This window comes from Patella vulgata, chromosome 4 (genome assembly GCF_932274485.2).
Source record: "Patella vulgata chromosome 4, xgPatVulg1.2, whole genome shotgun sequence".
NCBI lineage: Eukaryota > Metazoa > Mollusca > Gastropoda > Patellidae > Patella > Patella vulgata.
Genome location: NC_065882.2, coordinates 6589733 through 6610595, shown reverse-complemented (window position 1 = coordinate 6610595; position 20863 = coordinate 6589733). Strand labels below are relative to the sequence as shown.

General features: G+C 39.5%; 1 protein-coding gene across 1 annotated transcript; it reads right to left on the bottom strand.

Annotated features, from left to right (window-relative positions):
- Positions 1-996: 996 nt before the first annotated feature.
- Positions 997-19396, bottom strand: LOC126817587 (N-acetylgalactosamine kinase). Its single transcript, XM_050544647.1, has 9 exons — positions 19303-19396; positions 17485-17573; positions 16765-16888; positions 15340-15577; positions 14659-14757; positions 8338-8490; positions 6467-6677; positions 4348-4549; positions 997-3249 (listed from the first exon to the last, which is right to left on the bottom strand). Exons 1-9 carry the CDS (start codon positions 19350-19352, stop codon positions 3045-3047), a joined length of 1371 nt encoding a protein of 456 aa, XP_050400604.1. The 5' UTR covers positions 19353-19396; the 3' UTR covers positions 997-3044.
- Positions 19397-20863: the final 1467 nt, after the last annotated feature.

The window sequence follows — 20863 nt, the reverse complement described above, 5'->3', positions numbered from 1 at the left end:
AAGAAGCCATTACTGTTGAAATTCGAAACACAGCAGTCCGGGTAAAACTCTACACATAGCCTGGTTTCATTTCAATCCAGCAGGAGAAAGAGATGGGGTTTAATGTCCACTCCGACTTGACACAAACCAGGTCATTTCATGGTTAATTTCATTTCAACAATTCGCTTGTGCATAGGAGTCTTTAGCAGTGGGAGGACCCGGAGAAAACTCACGAGGTTGGACAGGCGACCCTACTCCTTGTCACGTACAACCGGAGTATCAAAACCACACCAGTCAATCCATCAGGAGGTAAACATTATAAAAAACTGTAAAGTATGTTTATTTAACAGAACACAGTTTTTATGGGATACAATCACTAGTTTCTATTCTGAAAGCACAACGTTTCGACAAGTACATGTATCCTCTTATGGTTCTCGAAATGTCGTGCTTTCAGAAAAAAAACCAGCGGCTGCCAGGCAGGATATGCCCAAAATTTCGAGAGATGGATAGAGAACAAGCTAAAAAGAAAGCGATTTTTCGTACAATCAGGGGCCATAATTCCGGAAGTTACGGTCCGATATGTGCGAATATCGAAAGGAACCGAGATCTTTGGGTTATCAACTTACATTTCAAGTTTCAACAAAATCAGATAAAAATTGTGACCTCTATAGTGTCCACAAGCTAAAAACGTGATTTTTCGTACAAACAGGGGCCATAATCCATGAAGTTTCGATCCGATACATGCCAATATAGAAAGCAGCTGATATATTTTGGAGATATTTCAAGTTTCGTCAAAATCGGATAAGAATTGTGACCTGTAGAGTGTCCACAAACAATTGTGGACGGACGTCCAGACATCCGGACGGACAGGGGCGACGGCATAATACGTCCACATGAAAATGCGGGCGTATAAAAACTGTGTTTTGTTAATGTATTTCCCGATCGCTAAATGCCACTTAAAGATTCTGTTTATTTACATTAACACCATGCAACAATTAATACAAACAATTTAATAAAAAATGTTGACAACATTTATTATTATTATTATTAACAATTTTTATATAGCGCCATTTCCATAGTGTTCAATGGTAAAAATCATACATGAATGTAAATAATAAGCAAAATAGATCACAGATGTTAAAAGTTTTATATAAATTGACACTGAAAAAGTGTGGTTGTTAAAAATAGGATATAGTTATAAAATGACACACACAACTTCTTTTATACAAATGAATTTTAAAACTTATTTTAAAAAACTTGATTGTTGCGATTGCTACAATCTCAAATGATTGGTGTTCTCCTAGAACAAGTAAGATTGTACTATGGACCAGTAACTGATCATGTTGTTGGATGAAATTCAAAAACCTCATTCATCAAATCGATGCAGAATTGTTCAAAGAAGCATGCCAATTTTCATGTCAATCAGATTTTTCAAAGAGCGTCACCCCTAGAACAAGAACATCAAAAAGACGGTCAAAAAAAAAAATGTTACTCATCCTGAGTTTGGAGAGATCAAAATTGCACTGGTTAGGTTTAAAGGAAACATATTATTAACTGTATTCCCTAACATCTTTATATTATTTTTTATTGTGAGTCCTTTTTATCTGCTTAAGTTTTTATTCATACAGTTTTTAAGTATCTCATAATGTGTGTGTTTGTATGATAAGCCACATCTGAACATGTTTAAAGTCACAATCTAATTAAAACACAGATCCTATTTCGTTTCGTTTTTTAATGTTCAAAATTTTGTTTTACTTGTCTTTACTACACTAGGATATGGATGAGTTATTATATAATCGGCCTTCTGGATAATGTGAGGGATTAGCCAATAAAACAGTCTGTTACTGCGAGTTTTTGGCACAAGGTGCATGGAACTGTGGGTATCCTATTAGAAACATCAATGCTGAGTGGGTAATCAAATGTCTGACGTCATAGGGTCAAAAGCCGCGTGTATGACCTCTGACACGATCTTTCACAACAACCGGTCAGATCTTCATGTAGTGTAGAGAGAGAGAGAGCGAGAAATGGGGTTTCACGTCCACTCGACACAAATTAGGTCATTTCGGGACTAACATATGGTTTAATTTTATTTCAATAATTCGCTTGCGCATAGGGGGTCTTTAGCAGTGGGAGGAAACCGGAGGACCCTGAGAAAACCCACGAGGTTGGACAGGCGACCCTACTCCTTGTCACTTACAACCGGCGATTCGAAACCACGCCAGCTGACTCAATGACAGACTTTATGATACAGCGCGCGCCATCCAACCCCCCATGTAGTGTAGACCATTAAGAGTATAAAAAAACGAAATGAAATATAGATCTGGGCCCTTATTCACGAAAACTTAAAGTAAGTTACAACCGAAATTTTAAGAAATACTGCAAGTTCATTGGATATATGCAAATTGATTTTACTGGTTAGCCAATCGAATTGCAGTATTTCTTAAAATTTCGATTGTATCTTAGTTTAAGTTTTCATGAATAAGGGCCCTGGGGCCTGTTTCACGAAATTTTAACTAAGATAAAATCCAAATTTTAGTAATTTGATTGGATAATATTAGATTGATTTTAGTGCCTAGCCAATCAAAATTGAAGTATCTACTAAAATTTGGATTTTATCTTTAGTTAAAAGTTCGTGAAACAGGGCCCTGTATTTTAATCAGATTGTGTAAAGTCACTGATCGTCACTGAGAAGATTTAGTATTCCTAGTAAACTACGATGATATAAACAAACCAGTGCCACCTAAAAAATTAGCTCCGACTGGGATAATGGAGAAGAGCATACGCCACTCAGTGTGCTATGAAGGAAATTTTATCTTGTATTGAATTCCAACAGCCAAGGGATACATTACGTGCACGCCAATGTGTACACAGGAACTCAGTTTTTCATCCCATCCGAATGACTATTCGTTGTCCTCCTCCACTAACAAGGAGGAAACACGCCGGGAAATCTCAGCGTAGATTAATTAGGTCTTGACGATCAGCTCCTTTAAAAAAATTTGAAAAAATGAAACAAAGAATAAAGCACCTCGTTTTATAAAAGTCCCTCAATAATACAACGTTCTAGATTAAAGTTTATAAATAGCAGCTCCTGCACCAGGTTCCGTAGCAAACAGGCTCTCGAGAATCTTCGTTGATCGATCTTCTGATTTCAAATAATATTCATCTCGTACTTTCGATAGAAAATTCAGAACATCGGCGGCTCGAACCATTGAAACTGCACAGCCTCCCCAACCAGCTCCAGTTAAACGTGAACCTAAGGCTCCAGATTTCCTAGAAAATCAAAACAGGGGTTAGTCTTCGAAAACTGATCGGGGGAGGGGGAGACAATTTCATAAATATTTTAATTTAAATCGCGTGGTTGACAACTGGTCCCGAAGTGTCAACTGGAGTCAGTGATAATGTAAAGGGAATTTGCTGAGAATTTCAGTCGAATTGATCCACTATGTACCGAGAATTAAAGCGATTGAAATTTCGGCCTAGCCTTGGTCATCATTACTAAAGTCTTATGATAAAAAACAGTCCCGATCATCCATTTCAGGATAAAATTATGAATGGAAGTTGAGAGGCAAATGGGATCATAATCTAGTAAAGATCGCAGGCTAGCGATGCCATCGAGAGTTGATTATGGTCTGGATAAGTTAATAACTGTCTAATTAATAATTTAGATAAAATTTCAGGCCAAAAGAAAGACCAGCAATAGACAGATTTAGCTCTTGCATAATGTATGTTTAAAGCAAAAAGGAGTTATTTTAAAAAAAACCCAAACAAATTAATAAATACACTTGTATTCTTAAAACATTTAATTAAGAAAACAAAAATATTAATATTAAAATATCTCAGAATGGATTCAAAAGGAGGCCCAACCAACAAAGCATTCTCAGAAATTACTCAACTTTCAATCACTGTTTATGAGAAATCCAGAAACACAAAACTTTACACATAGTTTCTTAATGATGTATTTGATACATTAAAACAACAAAAGTTTTATAAAGGGCTATATTTTAGTTAAAATAAGGTGAACAATAATAATTACATTCTTAACTTAAGCCTGAGAATGCTTTGTGAACTCTAGGCCAGATTATTTATTTTGTATGGCTGTATCATACGGTCTGTCATTAAGTCAACTGGTGTGGTTTCGAATCCCCGGTTGTACATGACAAGGAGTAGGGTCGCCTGTTCAACCTCGTGGGTTTTCTCCGGGTCCTCCGGTTTCCTCCCACTGCTAATGACCCCTACGCGCAAACCAATTATAGAAATAAAATTGAACCATATGTTAGTCCCGAAATGACCTATTTTCTGTCGAGTGGACGTTAAACCCCATTTCTCTCTCTCTTATTTTGTATGGCGGAAAATAAATCAAGAACTTACAAGCAGATCTGTACGAGATTATCTAGATCAGGATGACTACATTCGTACAGATCTCTACAACTATTGTGACTAGCCGTCATTAGTTGACCTAGTTTCTCAATCGTACCAGACGAGTTTAAATCACACGTCTGTTTAAATTCTATGACCCGTTTAGCTTCACTATAAACATGGCTCGCCCTCTGATGCAATTTAAAACTTTCAACTGAAAAAAAATAAACAAAACAAAAATTTATTTATCTAGCTATTATATAAGTAACCAATGTGATTAAAACACAGATCCTATTTAGTTTCATTTTTATAGTTCAAAATTCTATTTACTTGTCTTTACTACACTAGGATCTGGAAGAGTTGTTATCATTGTTGTGTTCTGAATGGTGTGAGGAATTAGCCAATGAAAGTCTGTTAAGGCAAGCTTTAGGCTTGTTTTGCACGGAACTTTGGGTAATCCACTAGTAACATCAATGCTGATTGGTTAATCAAATGTCTGATGTCATAGGGTCAAAAGCCGCTCGTATATCCTCTGACGTGACCTATCACTACAACCGGTAAGATCTTGATGTAGTGTAAGCCATCGAAAGTATAAAAAAACGAAACGAAATATAGATCTATATTTTAATTAGATTGATCAGTAATAGGACTGTCTATAGATATGGGGGGGGGGGGAGAGGTTGGATGGCTGAATGGTTTATCATTAGGTCTGTCATTGAGTCAACTGGCGTGGTTTCGTAATCCCTGCCTGTACGTGACAAGGAATAGGGTCGCCTGTCCAACCTCGTGGGTTTTCTCCGGGCCCTCTGGTTTTCTCCCACTGCTAATTATTGAAATAATATTAAACCATATGTTAGTCCCGAAATGACCTAGTTTGTGTCAAGTGGACGTTAATCCCCATTTCTCTCTCTCTCTGGCTGGCTCGCTAGCCTGGAGGTCGGGTGTTCGATCCCTGCATTGGCCGAGAAAGTTCATCTGGATTTTCCGACGTGGTTTCCCCTTGTCAGTGGTGCAGAACAGAGGGTCTGACAAGGACAGCTGTCTAGTCCTTCGGATGAGACGAAAAACCGAGGTCCCGTGTATACATTAGAATGCACGTAAAAGATCCCTTGGCAGTTGGAATTCGATATAAGAGTAGGCGATAGTGCCGCTGCCCGGGCAAAATTTCCCTCATAGCACACTGTATGGCGTATGCCCGTCTTCATTAGCCCAGTATAAGAGCAGAACAGTAGGACGTTAAACCCCATTTCATTTCATTTCATTTCATTTCTCTCTCTCTGAGTCAACTGGCACGGTTTCAATTCACTGCTTGTACATGACAAATAAAGGGTTGCCTATCGAACCTCATGGGATTTCTCTGGGTCCTCCTGTTTCCTCCCACTGCTAAAGACCCCCATGCGCAAGCGAATTATTGAAATAAAATTATAATTGTCCCGAAATGACTGAGTTTGTGTTGAGTGGACATTAATATCTCTCTCTCTCTCTCTCTCACTCTCTCTCTCTCTCTCTCTCTCTCTCACTCTCTCACTCTCTCTCCCCCTCTCTCTCTCTCACTCTCTCTCTCTCACTCTCTCTCTCTCTCTCTCTCTCTCTATCTCTCTCTCTTGCTTTATTCCTTCACTCAAGTTTGGGTCTTCCACCCCCACCCCACCGCCCGGTAAGATCACAACATCAATGTTGATTTAAATAATCTGTGTTTTCAATGTCGAAGACTGTAGATGATATTGAGTAATAGATTTAGCTTCTTTAACATCCTACTCTTCTGTTCCGATTGGGAACTTGCCCGCCCCTCCGTCATGCACCACTGACAAGGGGAACCATGCCAGAAAACCCTGGGCCCAAGTTCACAAAGCATTCTCAGACTTAAGTTAAGAATTTACTCAACTTTCAATCACTGTTTTAAGAGAAATATCTTTGATCCAGAAACTCAAAACTTTGCACATAGTTTCTCAGTGATGTATTTGACAAATTAAAAAAAAAAGAGATTTTATAAAGGGTTATATTTTAGTTAAAATAAGGTGAACAATTCTTAACTTAAGTCTGAGCATGCTGAGTGAATTTGGGGCCTAACTCGATCAACACAGGGAGCGACCACAGAACCTGCAACGTCTTAAATCAATAAGCCACCTACCATTTAAAGTATTTTCACTAAGAGATGTTGTGGCCAATTCTTCAGGTGTAACTTCTAATATAGAACATATTTCTGTTTTAGTATAGGGATCTTTATGAAACGTCTGGTTAACGTATTCAATCATCTCATCTAACGTAGCTAGTAATAAACTCTGTAATTCAGCAAATTTCTTTATCCCTATCCACTCTAAAGATTTAGATTTTGCTAAGATCTGGAAATAGGAAAATGATAAAGAAATAGAAAGAAAAATAGATTTGGGTGGGGTAATAATCAGCATCATCTAAAGGGATAAATATTTACAACTAGCGCTTAGTTGACCAGGCGTAATATGAAATGAAATGAAAAGAAATAAGGTTTAACGTCCTACTGTTCTGCTTTGAACTAGGCTAATGAAGACGGGTATACGCCATACAGTGTGCTATGAGGGATATTTTGCCCGGACAGCGGCACTATGGTCTACTCTTATATCCAATTCCAACTGTCAAGGGATCTTTTACGTGCATACCAATGTGTACACGGGACCTCGGTTTTTTGTCTCATCCGAATGACTAGACAGCTGTACTTGTCAGGCCCTTCCGTCCTGCATCACTGACAAGGGGAGACCACACAGGAAAATCTGGATGAACTTTCTCGGCCAATGCAGGGATCGAACACCCGACCTCCAGGCTAGCGAGCCAGCGTTTTACCCAAATAGCCAGCGTCTTACCCCCTTTGACGAGGCGTACCACATGTATAGCTATGAACCTGAAGCGGTAGGCTCACGCCACCTAGCCTATGTTACTCTCTGGTCCGAGTTACCCCTATACACCAAATTTCAGTCTCGGGACAGCCCTAGTGTAGACGCCAACACTGAACAGACAGACAGACAGTCAGTCACAAATATTAGTATAGATAAATATTCCCAGTCTATGATTTTAAATCAAATGATATAAATCCTTATACGACATTTAGTAACTGAACATATGATATAAAACACAAATTTATATGGAAAACAATCACTGGGTTTATTTCACACTCAGTTTCAACAAGTTCCTCTTATCGTTCTCAAGTAGGTAATGACAGTATAATCGCAAGAAATCAAATTATATACAACAAGGTAACAAAAACAGTAACTAATATACAACCATTATACTGTCATTACTTACTTGAGAACGACAAGAGGAACTTGTTGAAACGTGAGAGAGAGAGAGAAATGGGGTTTAACGTCCACTCGAGACAAACTAGGTCATTTCGGGACTAACATATGGTTAAATTTTATTTACATAATTCGCTTGCGCGTAGTGGTCTTTAGTAGTGGTAGGAAGCCGGAGGACCCGGAGATAACTCACCAGGTTGGACAGGCGTCCCTACTCCTTGCCACGTACAACCGGGGATTCGAAACCACGCCAGTCGACTCAATGACAGACTTTATGATACAGCGCACGCACGCTAACCATTCAGCCGTCCAACCCCCCCATTTTCCATATAAATTTGTTTTTTATATCAAATGATATGTGGCTGAACGTCCTTATTTTCTGCACCAACTACCAACCTCGTGGGTTTTCTCCGGGTCCTCCGGTTTCCTCCCACTGCTAAACACCCCTATAAGCGAATTATTGAAATAAAATTAAAACCATATGTTAGTCCCGAAATGACCTAGTTTGTGTCAAGTGGACGTTAAACCCCATTTCTCTCTCTAAACCGGGGATTCGAAACCACGCCAGTTGACTCAATGACAGACTTTATGATACAGCGCGCGTGTGCTAACCATTCAGTCATCCAACCCCGAGGAACGGTTTATATGATAAGCTCCAAAAACGGGATCCTGTGTCAATAAATTAAACTTGTGAATAAAATTTTGTGTTGAAATAAATTAAATATTTATACGATACCTGTGTGGCTATTCTACATTCTACAACTCGAATATTGAAGTTTGACGAAGCTGCTTTATTGGCCTGTACACAGCTGTTGCTGATCACAAATACTATATCAAACGGCAACTTGACGTCAGTTGATCGAAGAGGATTAAATTCAATTAACTTAGCCTGAAATATATCAAAAATAGATGGTCCTTGTATCATGCCTTCACGATGAGAGAGACAGAGAGAGAGGCAGGGTCGGATTAACCTTGGGGCACAGGCCCCAGGGCCCCCCCACATTAGAGGGCCCCCCACAAAATTCTCAGTTGCGTCCAGCCCCCTCCTCTAGAAATGCCATCATTTCATAGCACTCGCATGGATTGGTCCACTGAAATAACGCCAGAATGCGCTAATTTTGTGGCAGAATTTTATTTTTTTCCACACAAGTGCCTGAAATGCCAGGAAATCACGTTTCTGGCCTCCAATTCGTCGTGTGAGAAACAGACTGGTCTAACTACCATTTGTTGAAAGCTGAGATAATGGCCTTCAAAGTTTGGGGGTCTTGAAAACGCATTTCTGTAACTACTTTAAGGAAGTTTATATTTCCGATCAATTCTAGTATATGTTAACTAGGCAATGTACGCTAATTATCTCTCTAAACATGTAAATTCTTCTAAAACGGGGCAAATGAAGATGGAGATAGAACATTTTAAAATAACAAAACGTCACATTTTGTTAGAATTAAAATGTTTAAGGATATAGAACGTTTTGCTAGTTATGATTGTGTGTAGATATTAAGTATCTGTGGACATAGAACAATACAATTTCGTTATTGTACTAAATGTTTATTTAATATAAAGCATTTATTAACATGTACGGTGGCTGATTTAAGACACGCAAAAAAAAAAATCTTGAGCGCTCGAGATAATTAAGTCGAACCCTCAAGATAATTAAGTTGAGCGCTCGAGATAATTAAGTCGAGCGCACAAGATAATACAATCGAACAAGTCTCAACCGATGTTTTAAGCTGTATAATTTTGGGCATTATTTAATGATAAACTTGCAGAATAAAGATATTCATTGGTTCGTTTTTACAGCCCATCCAAAGCTGCAGTGACGGAGTTCCCCCCCCCACCACACACACACACCCACACACACTCACTACATCCCATGCTCATCACCACCACTAAATATTTCCAGTTATATTTACCCCCTTCCAAGTAGGGAGTATATCGCATGTTATTATATGAATCAATAATTATATATATCGAGGTTACAGAGTTTTGCTAGGAGAGACTGACATTTCCTCTTATCTAATAGAAGCTCAGGTCTGATCCAAGGTTATTTATTTCATATGTGTAGGAACTGTCCATTGCCTAATTTACCCTGGAGCAAGTGGCGCGATCGTGCCAGGCTTCTACATTCACTCCCCCACTCTCCCGCGCCCAAAATCAATAGTTACCGCCCTTATGCCATAAGGAATACATAATAATATGCCAAGTTCCAAGCTGATCCATTCAGAATTGCGGCCTGTATACGGTAAATACAAAAAAAATGTACGTGGCTCTGTCCCTGGGGTCGGGACATGCAGTTGTCGTCTTTGGGCTATAAGGAATACATATGCCAAGTTCCAAGACGATCCATTAAGAATCCTGGCCTGTAGGCAACACACATATACACAAAAAAAATGGGTGTGGCGCTGATCCTGGGTTCCAGGCAATCACGCAAAAAAAACGATAGGGGTCAGCCTTAGGGTATAAGGAATAGGTATGCAAAGCTTCAAAAGTATCTGTTAAGAATTGCGCCCTGTAGGAGAAACATACACAAAAATTTGGTGTGGCTCTGTCTCAGGGGGTCGGACGTGCACCAAAAATAATAGAGGACATCTTTACGGTATAAGAAGTAGTATGAAAAGTTTTCAAGATGATCGATTAAGAATTGCGGCCTGAAGGGCGCGGGATTGAATGTAGAAGCCCGACACGATCGCGACACTTGCGCCAGGGTAAATTAGGCAATGATCAGTTCCTACACATATGGAATATATAACCTTGGATCAGACCTGAGCTTCTAGATAAGAGGAAATGTCAATCCTAGCAAAACTCTGTAACCTCGATATATATACAATTATTGATTCGTATAATAATATGCGATATCCTCCCTACATGGAAGGGGTAAATGTAATGGGAAATATTTAGTGGTGGGGATGAGCATGGGATGGAGTGTGTGTGTATGTGTGTGTGTGTGTGTGGGGGGGGCTCTCCGTCACTGCAGCTTTGGATGGGCTGTAAAAACGAACAAATGAATATCTTTATTCTGCAAGTTTATCATTAAATAATGCACAAAATTATACAGCTTAAAATGTCGGTTGAGACGTGTTCGATTGTATTATCTCGAGCGCTCGACTTAGTATCTCGAGCACTCGACTTAATTATCTCGAGCGCTCGACTTAGTATCTCGAGCACTCGACTTAATATCTCGAGCGCTCGCGATATTTTTTTTTGCGTGTCCTAAATCAGCCACCATACATGTTAATAAATGCTTTATATTAAATAAACATTTAGTACAATAACGAAATTGTATTGTTCTATGTCCACAGATACTTAATATCTACACACAATCATAACTAGCAAAATGTTCTATATCCTTGAACATTTTAATTCTAATTCAAATTATTGTCAACAGCTTTACTACTTATTCTACTACATTCATGTGCCCCTTCACTCTCATAATTCAACAATAAAATAAAGATTTAACAAGGAAAAACTTAACTTATTCTAGGCACACAATGAATCAGTAACTCTGTAGCCCTTCTGCTAATCACGTGACCTTAAACAACACCAGCTATTGGCCAAGGGACATAGAACATTCTAATTCTAGGCAAAATATGGCTTTTGGAGATAGAACAAAAAATTATTGCTTATATCATTTTACAGTGAAATAATAGTTCATATAACAGAGTGTAAGGAGATAGAACTCTTCAAACTGAATCCAACGGTACCCATATCTCATTTTTAACCAATTTGGTAGTTAGAACATTTTGTTTCTCACACGACGAATTTCTGAAAATTTTCGGGGGGTGGGGGTGGGGTCCCCGATCCCCCTTGCGGGGCTTCGCACCTTCGGCGCTCGCGGTGGCTGGCTTCACTGGCCACAGCTCCGCAGTCTGTGATCAGGGGCCCCCCACATGTTCCAGGCCCCAGGGCCCCCACCATGGTTAATCCGACGCTGGAGAGAGATTGGGTTTAAGTTCTCTGACACTAGGGGGGGTTGGGTGGCTGAATGGTTAGCATGTGCGCGCTGTACCATAAAAAGTCTGTCATTGAGTCAACTGGCGTGGTTTCGAATCCCCGGTTGTACGTGGCAAGGAGTAGGGTCGCCTGTCCAACCTCGTGGGTTTTCTCCGGGTCCTCCGGTTTCCTCCCACTGCTAAAGACCCCTACGCGCAAGCGAATTATTGAAATAAAATTAAACCATGTGTTAGTCCCGAAATGACCTAGTTTGTGTTGAGTGGGCGTTAAACCCCATTTCTCTCTTTCTCTCTCTCTCGGACACAAATACGGTCACTTTTCAGGTTCAATTTTATTTCAATAATTTGATTGTGCGAAGGGGTCTTTAGCAGTGAGAGGAAACGGGAAAACATGGAGAAAACCTACGAGGTTGGACAGGCGGGACCCTACTCCTTGTCAGGTACAAGCCGGGAATCGAAACCACGCCTCTTGACTAATGACAGACCTAATGATCCAAGGAAAGAGAAGTCACCTGAACTTCGGCTAAAGAAACAAATACCAGCGTAATATGGACCATAAGTTGACTATGACATTATCGCAGCCATCTTGGAATTGCGATGTCATATCAAAAATTAAAGTTTGTCAATCGATGTGCACTTTAATCAGATTGCCAAAAGTCAATTATAAAAGAGCGAGAGAGAGAAATGGGGTTTAACGTCCACTCGACACAAACTAGGTCATTTCGGGACCAACATATGGTTTAATTTTATTTCAATAATTCGCTTGCGCGTAGGGGTCTTTAGCAGTGGGAGGAAACCAGAGGACCCGGAGAAAACCCACGAGGTTGGACAGGCGACCTTACTCCTTGCCACGTACAACCGGGGATTCGAAACCACGCCAGTCGGTCAATTATAAACAGAATTCTCATATCATGTTCGTGGTAAGATAATAGTTGGTTATTTAAGGGGGGAGGCTATCTGAAAATTTTTGTTCTGAAATGTTTAAGCTGTTGAATTGAAATTAGTACAAGTAGAAGGGAAAATTAACATTAAAAAAAAGTTGTTGCCAGGGCAACTCATTTTTTGGGAAAAAATTATGAAAAACGTAGGTACGCTATATCTCTGTAACTAATTAAGATATCTTCGCCAAATTTGCAGGGTATATAAACTAATATCTACCACAGAATCAGACAGAAAGCAATTTGAATTATCATTAATATACTGTTCAAAAAAAGTAGGGGATATTTGATTTTTAAGTGTTATTAAAGTCACCTAATGAAACTGACGAAGAAACAAATGACAAAATGAAATGAAGTTCACATTCATCGATTTATTCCAAATGATCGTTAGACTAAGTAAGGCACAGACTGACCATTATAAGGGTAAAATGATACCCGGGGTCAAACAGCAAAGTTACCACAGCATCACAACCAAGTCAGTAACGGGTAAATCCTCCTCTGTTTGCCAAACAAGCATTGATCCGACGTGGCATACTCCTAATGAGACGTCTAAGGTCATTTTGGTCCAGATTGTCCCATTCCTGTTGCAACGCAGCAGCAAGTTCTTGGACATTGGCAGGACGTTGTTGACGTTGACGTAACCTCTGTCCAAGCATGTCCCAGACATGCTCGATGGGGGAGAGGTCGGGACTCAGTGCTGGCCAAGGTAATATGGTGATGTTCTGTTGTTGGAGGTAACCTGTAACGATCCTGGCCCTGTGACATCTTGCGTTGTCATCCTGGAAGATGAAACGGCGGCCATGACGTCGTGCGAACGGCACAACATGGACTGCCAAGATGTTGTCCCGGTAGTACTGGCCTGTAACACGCCCTGCAACAACATGTACAGCCGTTCTTCCAGCAACAGTGATGCCTCCCCACACCATAACAGAACCACCCCCAAATCGATCATGTCTGATGACGTTAACGTCTTGGAAGCGCTCGTTTCGACGACGCCACACCCTCCTACGTCTGTCCAAAAAATCAACAGTGAACTTTGACTCATCTGAAAACATCACATTGCTCCAGCGTCGATTATCCCAGTGTTGACGATCCCTACACCAACGACGTCTTGCCTGAATGTGATGATCTCTCAAACAAGGGATCACGCGAGGACGTCGGGCGCGAAGGTGACCCCTATGCAGTCGATTCCGAATCGTCTGGCCACTCATTCTCACACCAGTGTCTGTTTGAAGACGAGCGCTGATCTGATTTGCTGTGATGACACGATTTCTCAAGACCAAGGTACGGATAAATCGATCCTGGGCTTGAGTTGTCGCCCTTGGTCGACCTGAGCGTGGTCTGTCCTGTACAGATTGTGTATCACGGTATCTGGACCATAGCCTGCTTATGACAGACTGAGAAACATTCATCGTCCGCGTCACAACCGCCTGTGTTGTGCCAATCTGTAGCATGCCAAGGGCACGTAACCTTTCATTTTGGGTAAGCCGACGCATATCAAAATTTGTTTTCTGGTCACTAAAACACTTAAACTGATGTTTCCACCCTGGAATTCAATGCCACAATGACTGTAACATTCAAAGTCAGAGTCGTGCAAATCTTGGGTTGGACCCCCATGATGATCCCAAGCATCACCTGCATTCCATGCGGTAGCTATTGGTGCGTTTGGGCGTCACATGTAACTGGAAATGTTTCTTCTGTTAGGTTCTATAGTGACTTTTTTCGTAGTCATTTGCATATTTTAGTATTATGCCCCCAAAATCAAATATCCCCTCCTTTTTTTGAATAGTATATTTCAAAAGTTATCAGAATATTTCTCCAAAGACAAAATATTGTAGTGAGGCAAATGTTTTAAACATCATTTTCCAAGAAACTATAAAAATTATAGAGAAAAACTTTCTGTCTGGTTTAGGGATTATCATTAAAGAATAAGCAGTCCGAAAATGAGACATTTATCTTTATTATTATCAGAGATATGGTGTACCTACATTTTTCATACTTTTTCCCAAAAAATGTGTTACCCTGGCAACAACTTTTTTTCTTTTTTTTTAATGTTAGTTTTCCCTTGTTTATTACATTTCCTAACTACTTGTGGCATCTTTAATTCACTAGCTTTAGAATTTCAGAAAGCATTTTTCGGGTAGCCTCACCCCTTAAGATAATACTTACTGTTCCGTGCTTAGCCATAAAACTAATCGCTTGATCCATACCTCCTCCTTCTGTACCAATGTAATGTTCACAATGTGCACACATATCAGCTAATTCTTGCTGTAATATTCAATAAAACTCTATATTATAATTACACATAGATGTGTTACATTACACAATGATGCTGGTCTATAGTTGGGTGTGTTACAATACACAATGATGCTGGTCTATAGTTAAGACACGTTACATTACACAATGATGGGGCAGCTGTTGATCTATGTTTAGGACTTGTTACCCAGACAGCAGCACGAAGGCCTACTCTTTTTATCAAATTCAAACAACCAAGGATTTTTTACATGACCGCCAATGTGTATACAGGACCTCTGTTTTTCGTATCTGCCTGTCTGATAATTACTGCCAGAGTTATAGCCCTTGATCACTTTGACTGAGAGAGAAAGAGTCATATATGGTTCAATTTTATTTCAATAATTTGCTTTCGCGTAGGGGCCTTAGCAGTGGGAGGAAACTGGAGCACTCAGAGAAAACCCACAAGGTTGGACAGGCGACCCTACTACTCAACACATACAACCGGCGAATCGAAACCATGTCAGTTGACTCAATGACAGACAACGCATACACCCTGATAATTCGGCCATCCATCCACCCCCAATATTAAAACAGACTTGATTATATTCCATGTACCTTAGACAGACTCCATCCATTAGCTTGCATCATGGTGAGAGCTGCACAGCAGACTAGAGCACTAGAACTTGATAAACCAGCACTAGGTGGTACGGTGCCTTCCACCACACAGTTAAAACCACGCGCTGTAGTTATCTTCATATGTTCCATTAAACCTTTAACTCCACATAAAGCATAGAAATACCACTGTGGATTATCTTTAGGGATGGTGATATCACTCACATTACATTCATACTCTCTGAAATTATTCAAAATGGCTGTGAAATGAAATGAAATGGGGTTTAACGTCCTACTGTTCTGCTCCGAACTGGGCTAATGAAGACGGGCATAGGCCATCCAGTGTGCTATGCGGGAAATTTTGCCCAGACAGCGACACTACGGCCTACTCTTATATCGAATTCCAACTGTCACAGGAACTTTTACGTGCATGCCAATGTGTACACAGGACCTCTGTCCTGCATCACTGACAAGGGGGAACCACTCCAGAAAATCGGGATGAACTTTCTCGGCCAATGCAGGGATCGTGAACACCCGACCTCTAGGCTAGCGAGCCAGCATCTTACCCACTTAGCCACCGTGACCCCCACTAAAATTGCTGTGAAAGAAACATCACTAACCCTGTATACATTACAAATTTTAAGCCTGCCAGGCACGGCACGGTTAACTGTTTTGTAGTGTAAACGGGCCAAGCATAAGCGTACCATACTGAGTATCGTGCCAATTTGGCCCACTGAAGTGAGGTTGTCATGGGACGGTGCCTAGCACGGCACGGTTAAATTTTCGTAGTGTAACCGCTATCTGGTCCGAGAAAGGTTCTCGGTACAGATTACTGCGCATGTGCCAAACGAACTTTGAAAGGGTTTTTATCAGTTCTGCAAAATGGCGGCCCAAGCTAAGTGAACCGCCATAATTGTTTTCATTTGGGTAATTTGCATAAGGACTGAAATTAACTTTTCTGTGAAGAGTCCCACATTTGGTTTCGAGACCGGTTTTTTTATAGTAATGTAAACCGACCAATTTCTTAAAATTTATCTAGAATGGCACACATATCGCGACCAAGTTTAAAGGGACTATTGGTCAAGCAGGGGGCCTTTTACACTAAATAGGAAATATTTTTCATCTACAAATACTTCAAACACCTTAATTTTTTTTCCTAATACATGTACTTCCAAAAAATATTCTAGAATTTAATTTCCAGAAGGAAAAGAGTTAATATTGGGGGTTCATTAAGCAGCACCGATTTTATCTCTGTATCTGCCTAGTGAATATTCACTGTTGATAAGTGTGGCACAACCCTGCTAGTGCCTGTCATTCCATGCCAGCGGTGGACCATGTTTTTCAAGAAAGGTGAAATACAAGGGGCAATAGCTCACTTATATATATTAGGGGCAAAAACTCCAATATTTATTAGGGGCAATAACTCACTTGTATATTGGATTTAGATTTGAGAAACTGATTTTTCCGTCTTCATTTGATGAAGCAGCAAAAATCACATCTTGTTCAATAGCCATTGGTAAAACAGCATAACCACAATAATCTATGTGTTCACCTGGAATCAATAACAACAATAATCTATGTGTTCACCTGGAATCAATTATCAACAATAATCTATATGTTCACCTGGAATCAATAACAACAACAATAATCAATATCTAACAAGGAAACTCTAGACAAATTCTTTCACCAAGCAAAAGTCCAGGCAATTTTGCAATTGAGCTGAGCCTACGTATTATGCCTAAAGTTATAGTCACCATTGTCAGACAATAGACAATCGGTCCATTTGATACTGCTTAAATCATAGACATAGATCAGGCAATCAGACATTTGGTACTGCTGAGAGAGAGAGAGAGAGAGAGAGAGAGAGGGAGAGAGAGAGAGGGAGAGGGAGGGGTCATCTTGAGATTAACATCTGGTTCAATATTATTTCAACGATTCGCCTGTGTGTAGGGGTCTTTAGCAGTGGGAGGAAACTGGAGGTCCCTGAGAAATTAAATCATCATTAGGCCGAGGCTAAGTATTGTGCCTGAAGTTAAATACTACTGTTAGTGTTAGGCAATCAAGTCTACAATTTTGTAATAAACGTTGTAGACCCCATTGTCTAATTGTATTTTAATGATATTGCTGAGAATATATATTATACCATACCAATCAGATTAACTCTTCCAGGTGCTCTAGCAAAATAATCAGGTTCCTTTCCATATTTAGATATAAAGGCGGAGCGAAGTTTATCAAACCTGAATTGAAAATAATGTGATGTGGTCATAATGGTCCTATGCCATAATGGCCAAAAACAGGTTTGGTCAAAACGGCCCTGCTTTAGTCATAACGGCCAAACAATTTGGTCATATAACCGCCAATAAATTTGGTCATAAATTTCATGCTGGCCGCTACAACCAATTTCTATGGCCGTTATGACCAATTATTTTGGCCGTTATGGTTTAGGGCTGTTATGTCTATAGCCCAAAAAAATAAAAAATCACAATGCATTTAAGACTGGATACCAAGATCTACATGTTAGCCTCATTCAACAACAGTTATACTTCAGACTGGATATCAAGATCTTCCTTGCTCTATATACATGTACATGTAGATCTTTGAATATGCAGCTACATCAAATATTCTGTCCGTTTGAAAAATGATGAAGTAGCTTATACCTCTTTCATTCTACCTAGCATACATCTCGCAGTGTTTCGTTTGATTAGAAATAATCCCACTTAACACTGTTGTAATGAAAGCAAATTTCTGTTCCAAATTATGACTGGTCAATAGTCCAATTACGCTTTAAACAGAGCTCCAAATTAGATCAAATATGTTTACATAACATTATGTCATGACTCACGATTTTAATTAACCAGTACATAGCAGAATATTGCAGAAAAACAAACGAGGCTATCAAAACGGATACAATGTAAACAATACTGTTTGGAGACGAACAATACGTTCACAGTTTTTAATATCTTAAAACAAAGTCCAAATTTTTAGGGAAGACCCCAGCTTAAATTAAGGGCTGCCATGTTGCTGTACTTGGGATAGATTTAATTGAATGGGAAGAATAGACACACTCCCTCAAAAGCTCCAGTATCAGAAGCCAATCCAGCAATGGCTAGAGAAGGATTTCTCAGGCCATTGCTTCAGGAATAATGTCTATCCAGCTACTATAAATAAAATTGCTACTTGTCACTACCTTTCTTTCCGTTCCCTGTTCCCACTCTAACCCCCTCCTCCCTTCATACCATTCAGTCTTGAAAGTTTGGTCAACTACTGCGAGATATTATACACGATATTATACACGATATTACAGACACACTGTTATGTTATTTGTTATAATTTGATGTTAAACTACATTGTAGTTTCTCCGTGCAAAATTATAACGTCACCAGTACATAAATTTGATGATGGTTGCAGAAAGCAAAGGAAATTTGTTCGGTGACATAATTAGCTCTTGTGAGAATCACATTTTTTTAGGCCTACTGAATGAACAGTAATCCATCCATGGACCACTATGCTTAAAAGTAATGATGAATGCAAACTGAAAGTGTTTATTTAACAAACTTGGTTTAACTACTACTATATAGAGCTTGAAAAGACTTTTTCATGTGGACTAGAATTACTTGTGGACAAGTTAACTGGCATTCCATAAATTTTTCACCGACATGATACAGAATATAAAATATGAACAACATCCAGGATGCAAGTCGTAGAAAGGTCTGTGATGCATCTTTAGAAAGGTAAATAACTAAGCTTTCGATCACCGTAGATAACGGATGCCAAGGAGCAATCCGCCGCGTGGGCATTTTCGAAAAACTCCGATTGTCTAATCTTCGAAGTTCCGGAAAAGTGGGATTCATTCGATGTGACTGTCTCCTGGATGTTGTCACAAAAGGGTTTGGAAAAGTGTCAGACATTTCGGACAGTCAAAATTATTACGACACGTATATTCACTAGATTAGTAAAAGTACATACCTCTCCTTTTTAGCTTCGGGAATTTTTTCCACTGGTGGGACGTCCGCCATTTTTAGATCATGTGACCATAATAAAGATCTCGATCATCCAGGCACTATATATAGCATACGTATAAAATCAAATGAATCTCCTACTAAGGGGTTGCCATTTTATGTCACTTTAGTAATAATCTCAACATTTATTCTCCAACCATTCTCAAATGAATAAAATCTTGTTTTAACTAATCTCATTGTCTCTATATTTTTTCAATTTTTGTCTGAATAATAATCAACAATCTATGTATGCCAAATTAACACATAATCACCACCCCAGCAACACCATAAATATCATCTACTCATCTAGTTAAATAAAATCACTATTTGGTTAAATAATCACCACCCCAGCAACATATGTACCTTCTGGTTAAATAATCACCAACCCGGCAACATATTTACCATCTGGTTACATAAACACCACCCCAGCAATATATTTACCATCTGGTTAATAATCACCGCCCCAGCAACATATATACCACCATCTGGTTAATAATCACCACCCCAGCAACATATATACCACCATCTGGTTAACTAAACACCACCCCAGTAAAATATGTACCATCTGGTTACATAAACGTACCACCCCAGCAACATATTTACCATCTGGTTAAATAAACACCACCCCAGTAACATATAAACCATCTGGTTAAATAATCACCACTCTTAGCAACATAATTTATCATCTGGCTAAATAATCACCACCCCAGCAACATATGTACCATCTGGCTAAATAAACACCAACCCAACAACACATGTACCATCTGGTTAAATAATCACCACCCCAGCAACATATTTACCATCTGGTTAAATAATCATCACCCCAGCAACATATTTACCATCTGGTTAAATAATCACCACCTCAGCAACATATGCACCTTCTGGTTAAAAAATCATCACCCCAGCAACATATTTACCATCTGGTTAAATAATCATCACCCCAGCAACATATTTACCATCTGGTTACATAATCACCACCCCAGCAACATATGTACCATCTGGCTAAATAAACACCAACCCAACAACACATATACCATCTAGTTAAATAATCACCACCCCAGCAACATATTTACCATCTGGTTAAATAATCACCACCTCAGCAACATATGCACCTTCTGGTTAAATAATCATCACCCCAGCAACATATTTACCATCTGGTTACATAAACACCACCCCAGCAACATATTTACCATCTGGTTAAATAAACACCACCCTTAGCAACATAATTTACCATCTGGCTAAATAATCACCACCCCAGCAACATATGTACCATCTGGCTAAATAAACACCAACCCAGCAACATATGCACCATCTGGTTAAATAATCATCACCTCAGCAACATATTTACCATCTGGTTAAATAATCACCACCCCAGCAACATATTTACCATCTGGTTAAATAATCACCACCCCAGCAACACATGTACCATCTAGTCAAATAATCACCACCCCAGCAACATATGTACCATCTGGTTAAATAATCACCACCCCAGCAACATATGCACCTTCTGGTTAAATAATCACCATCCC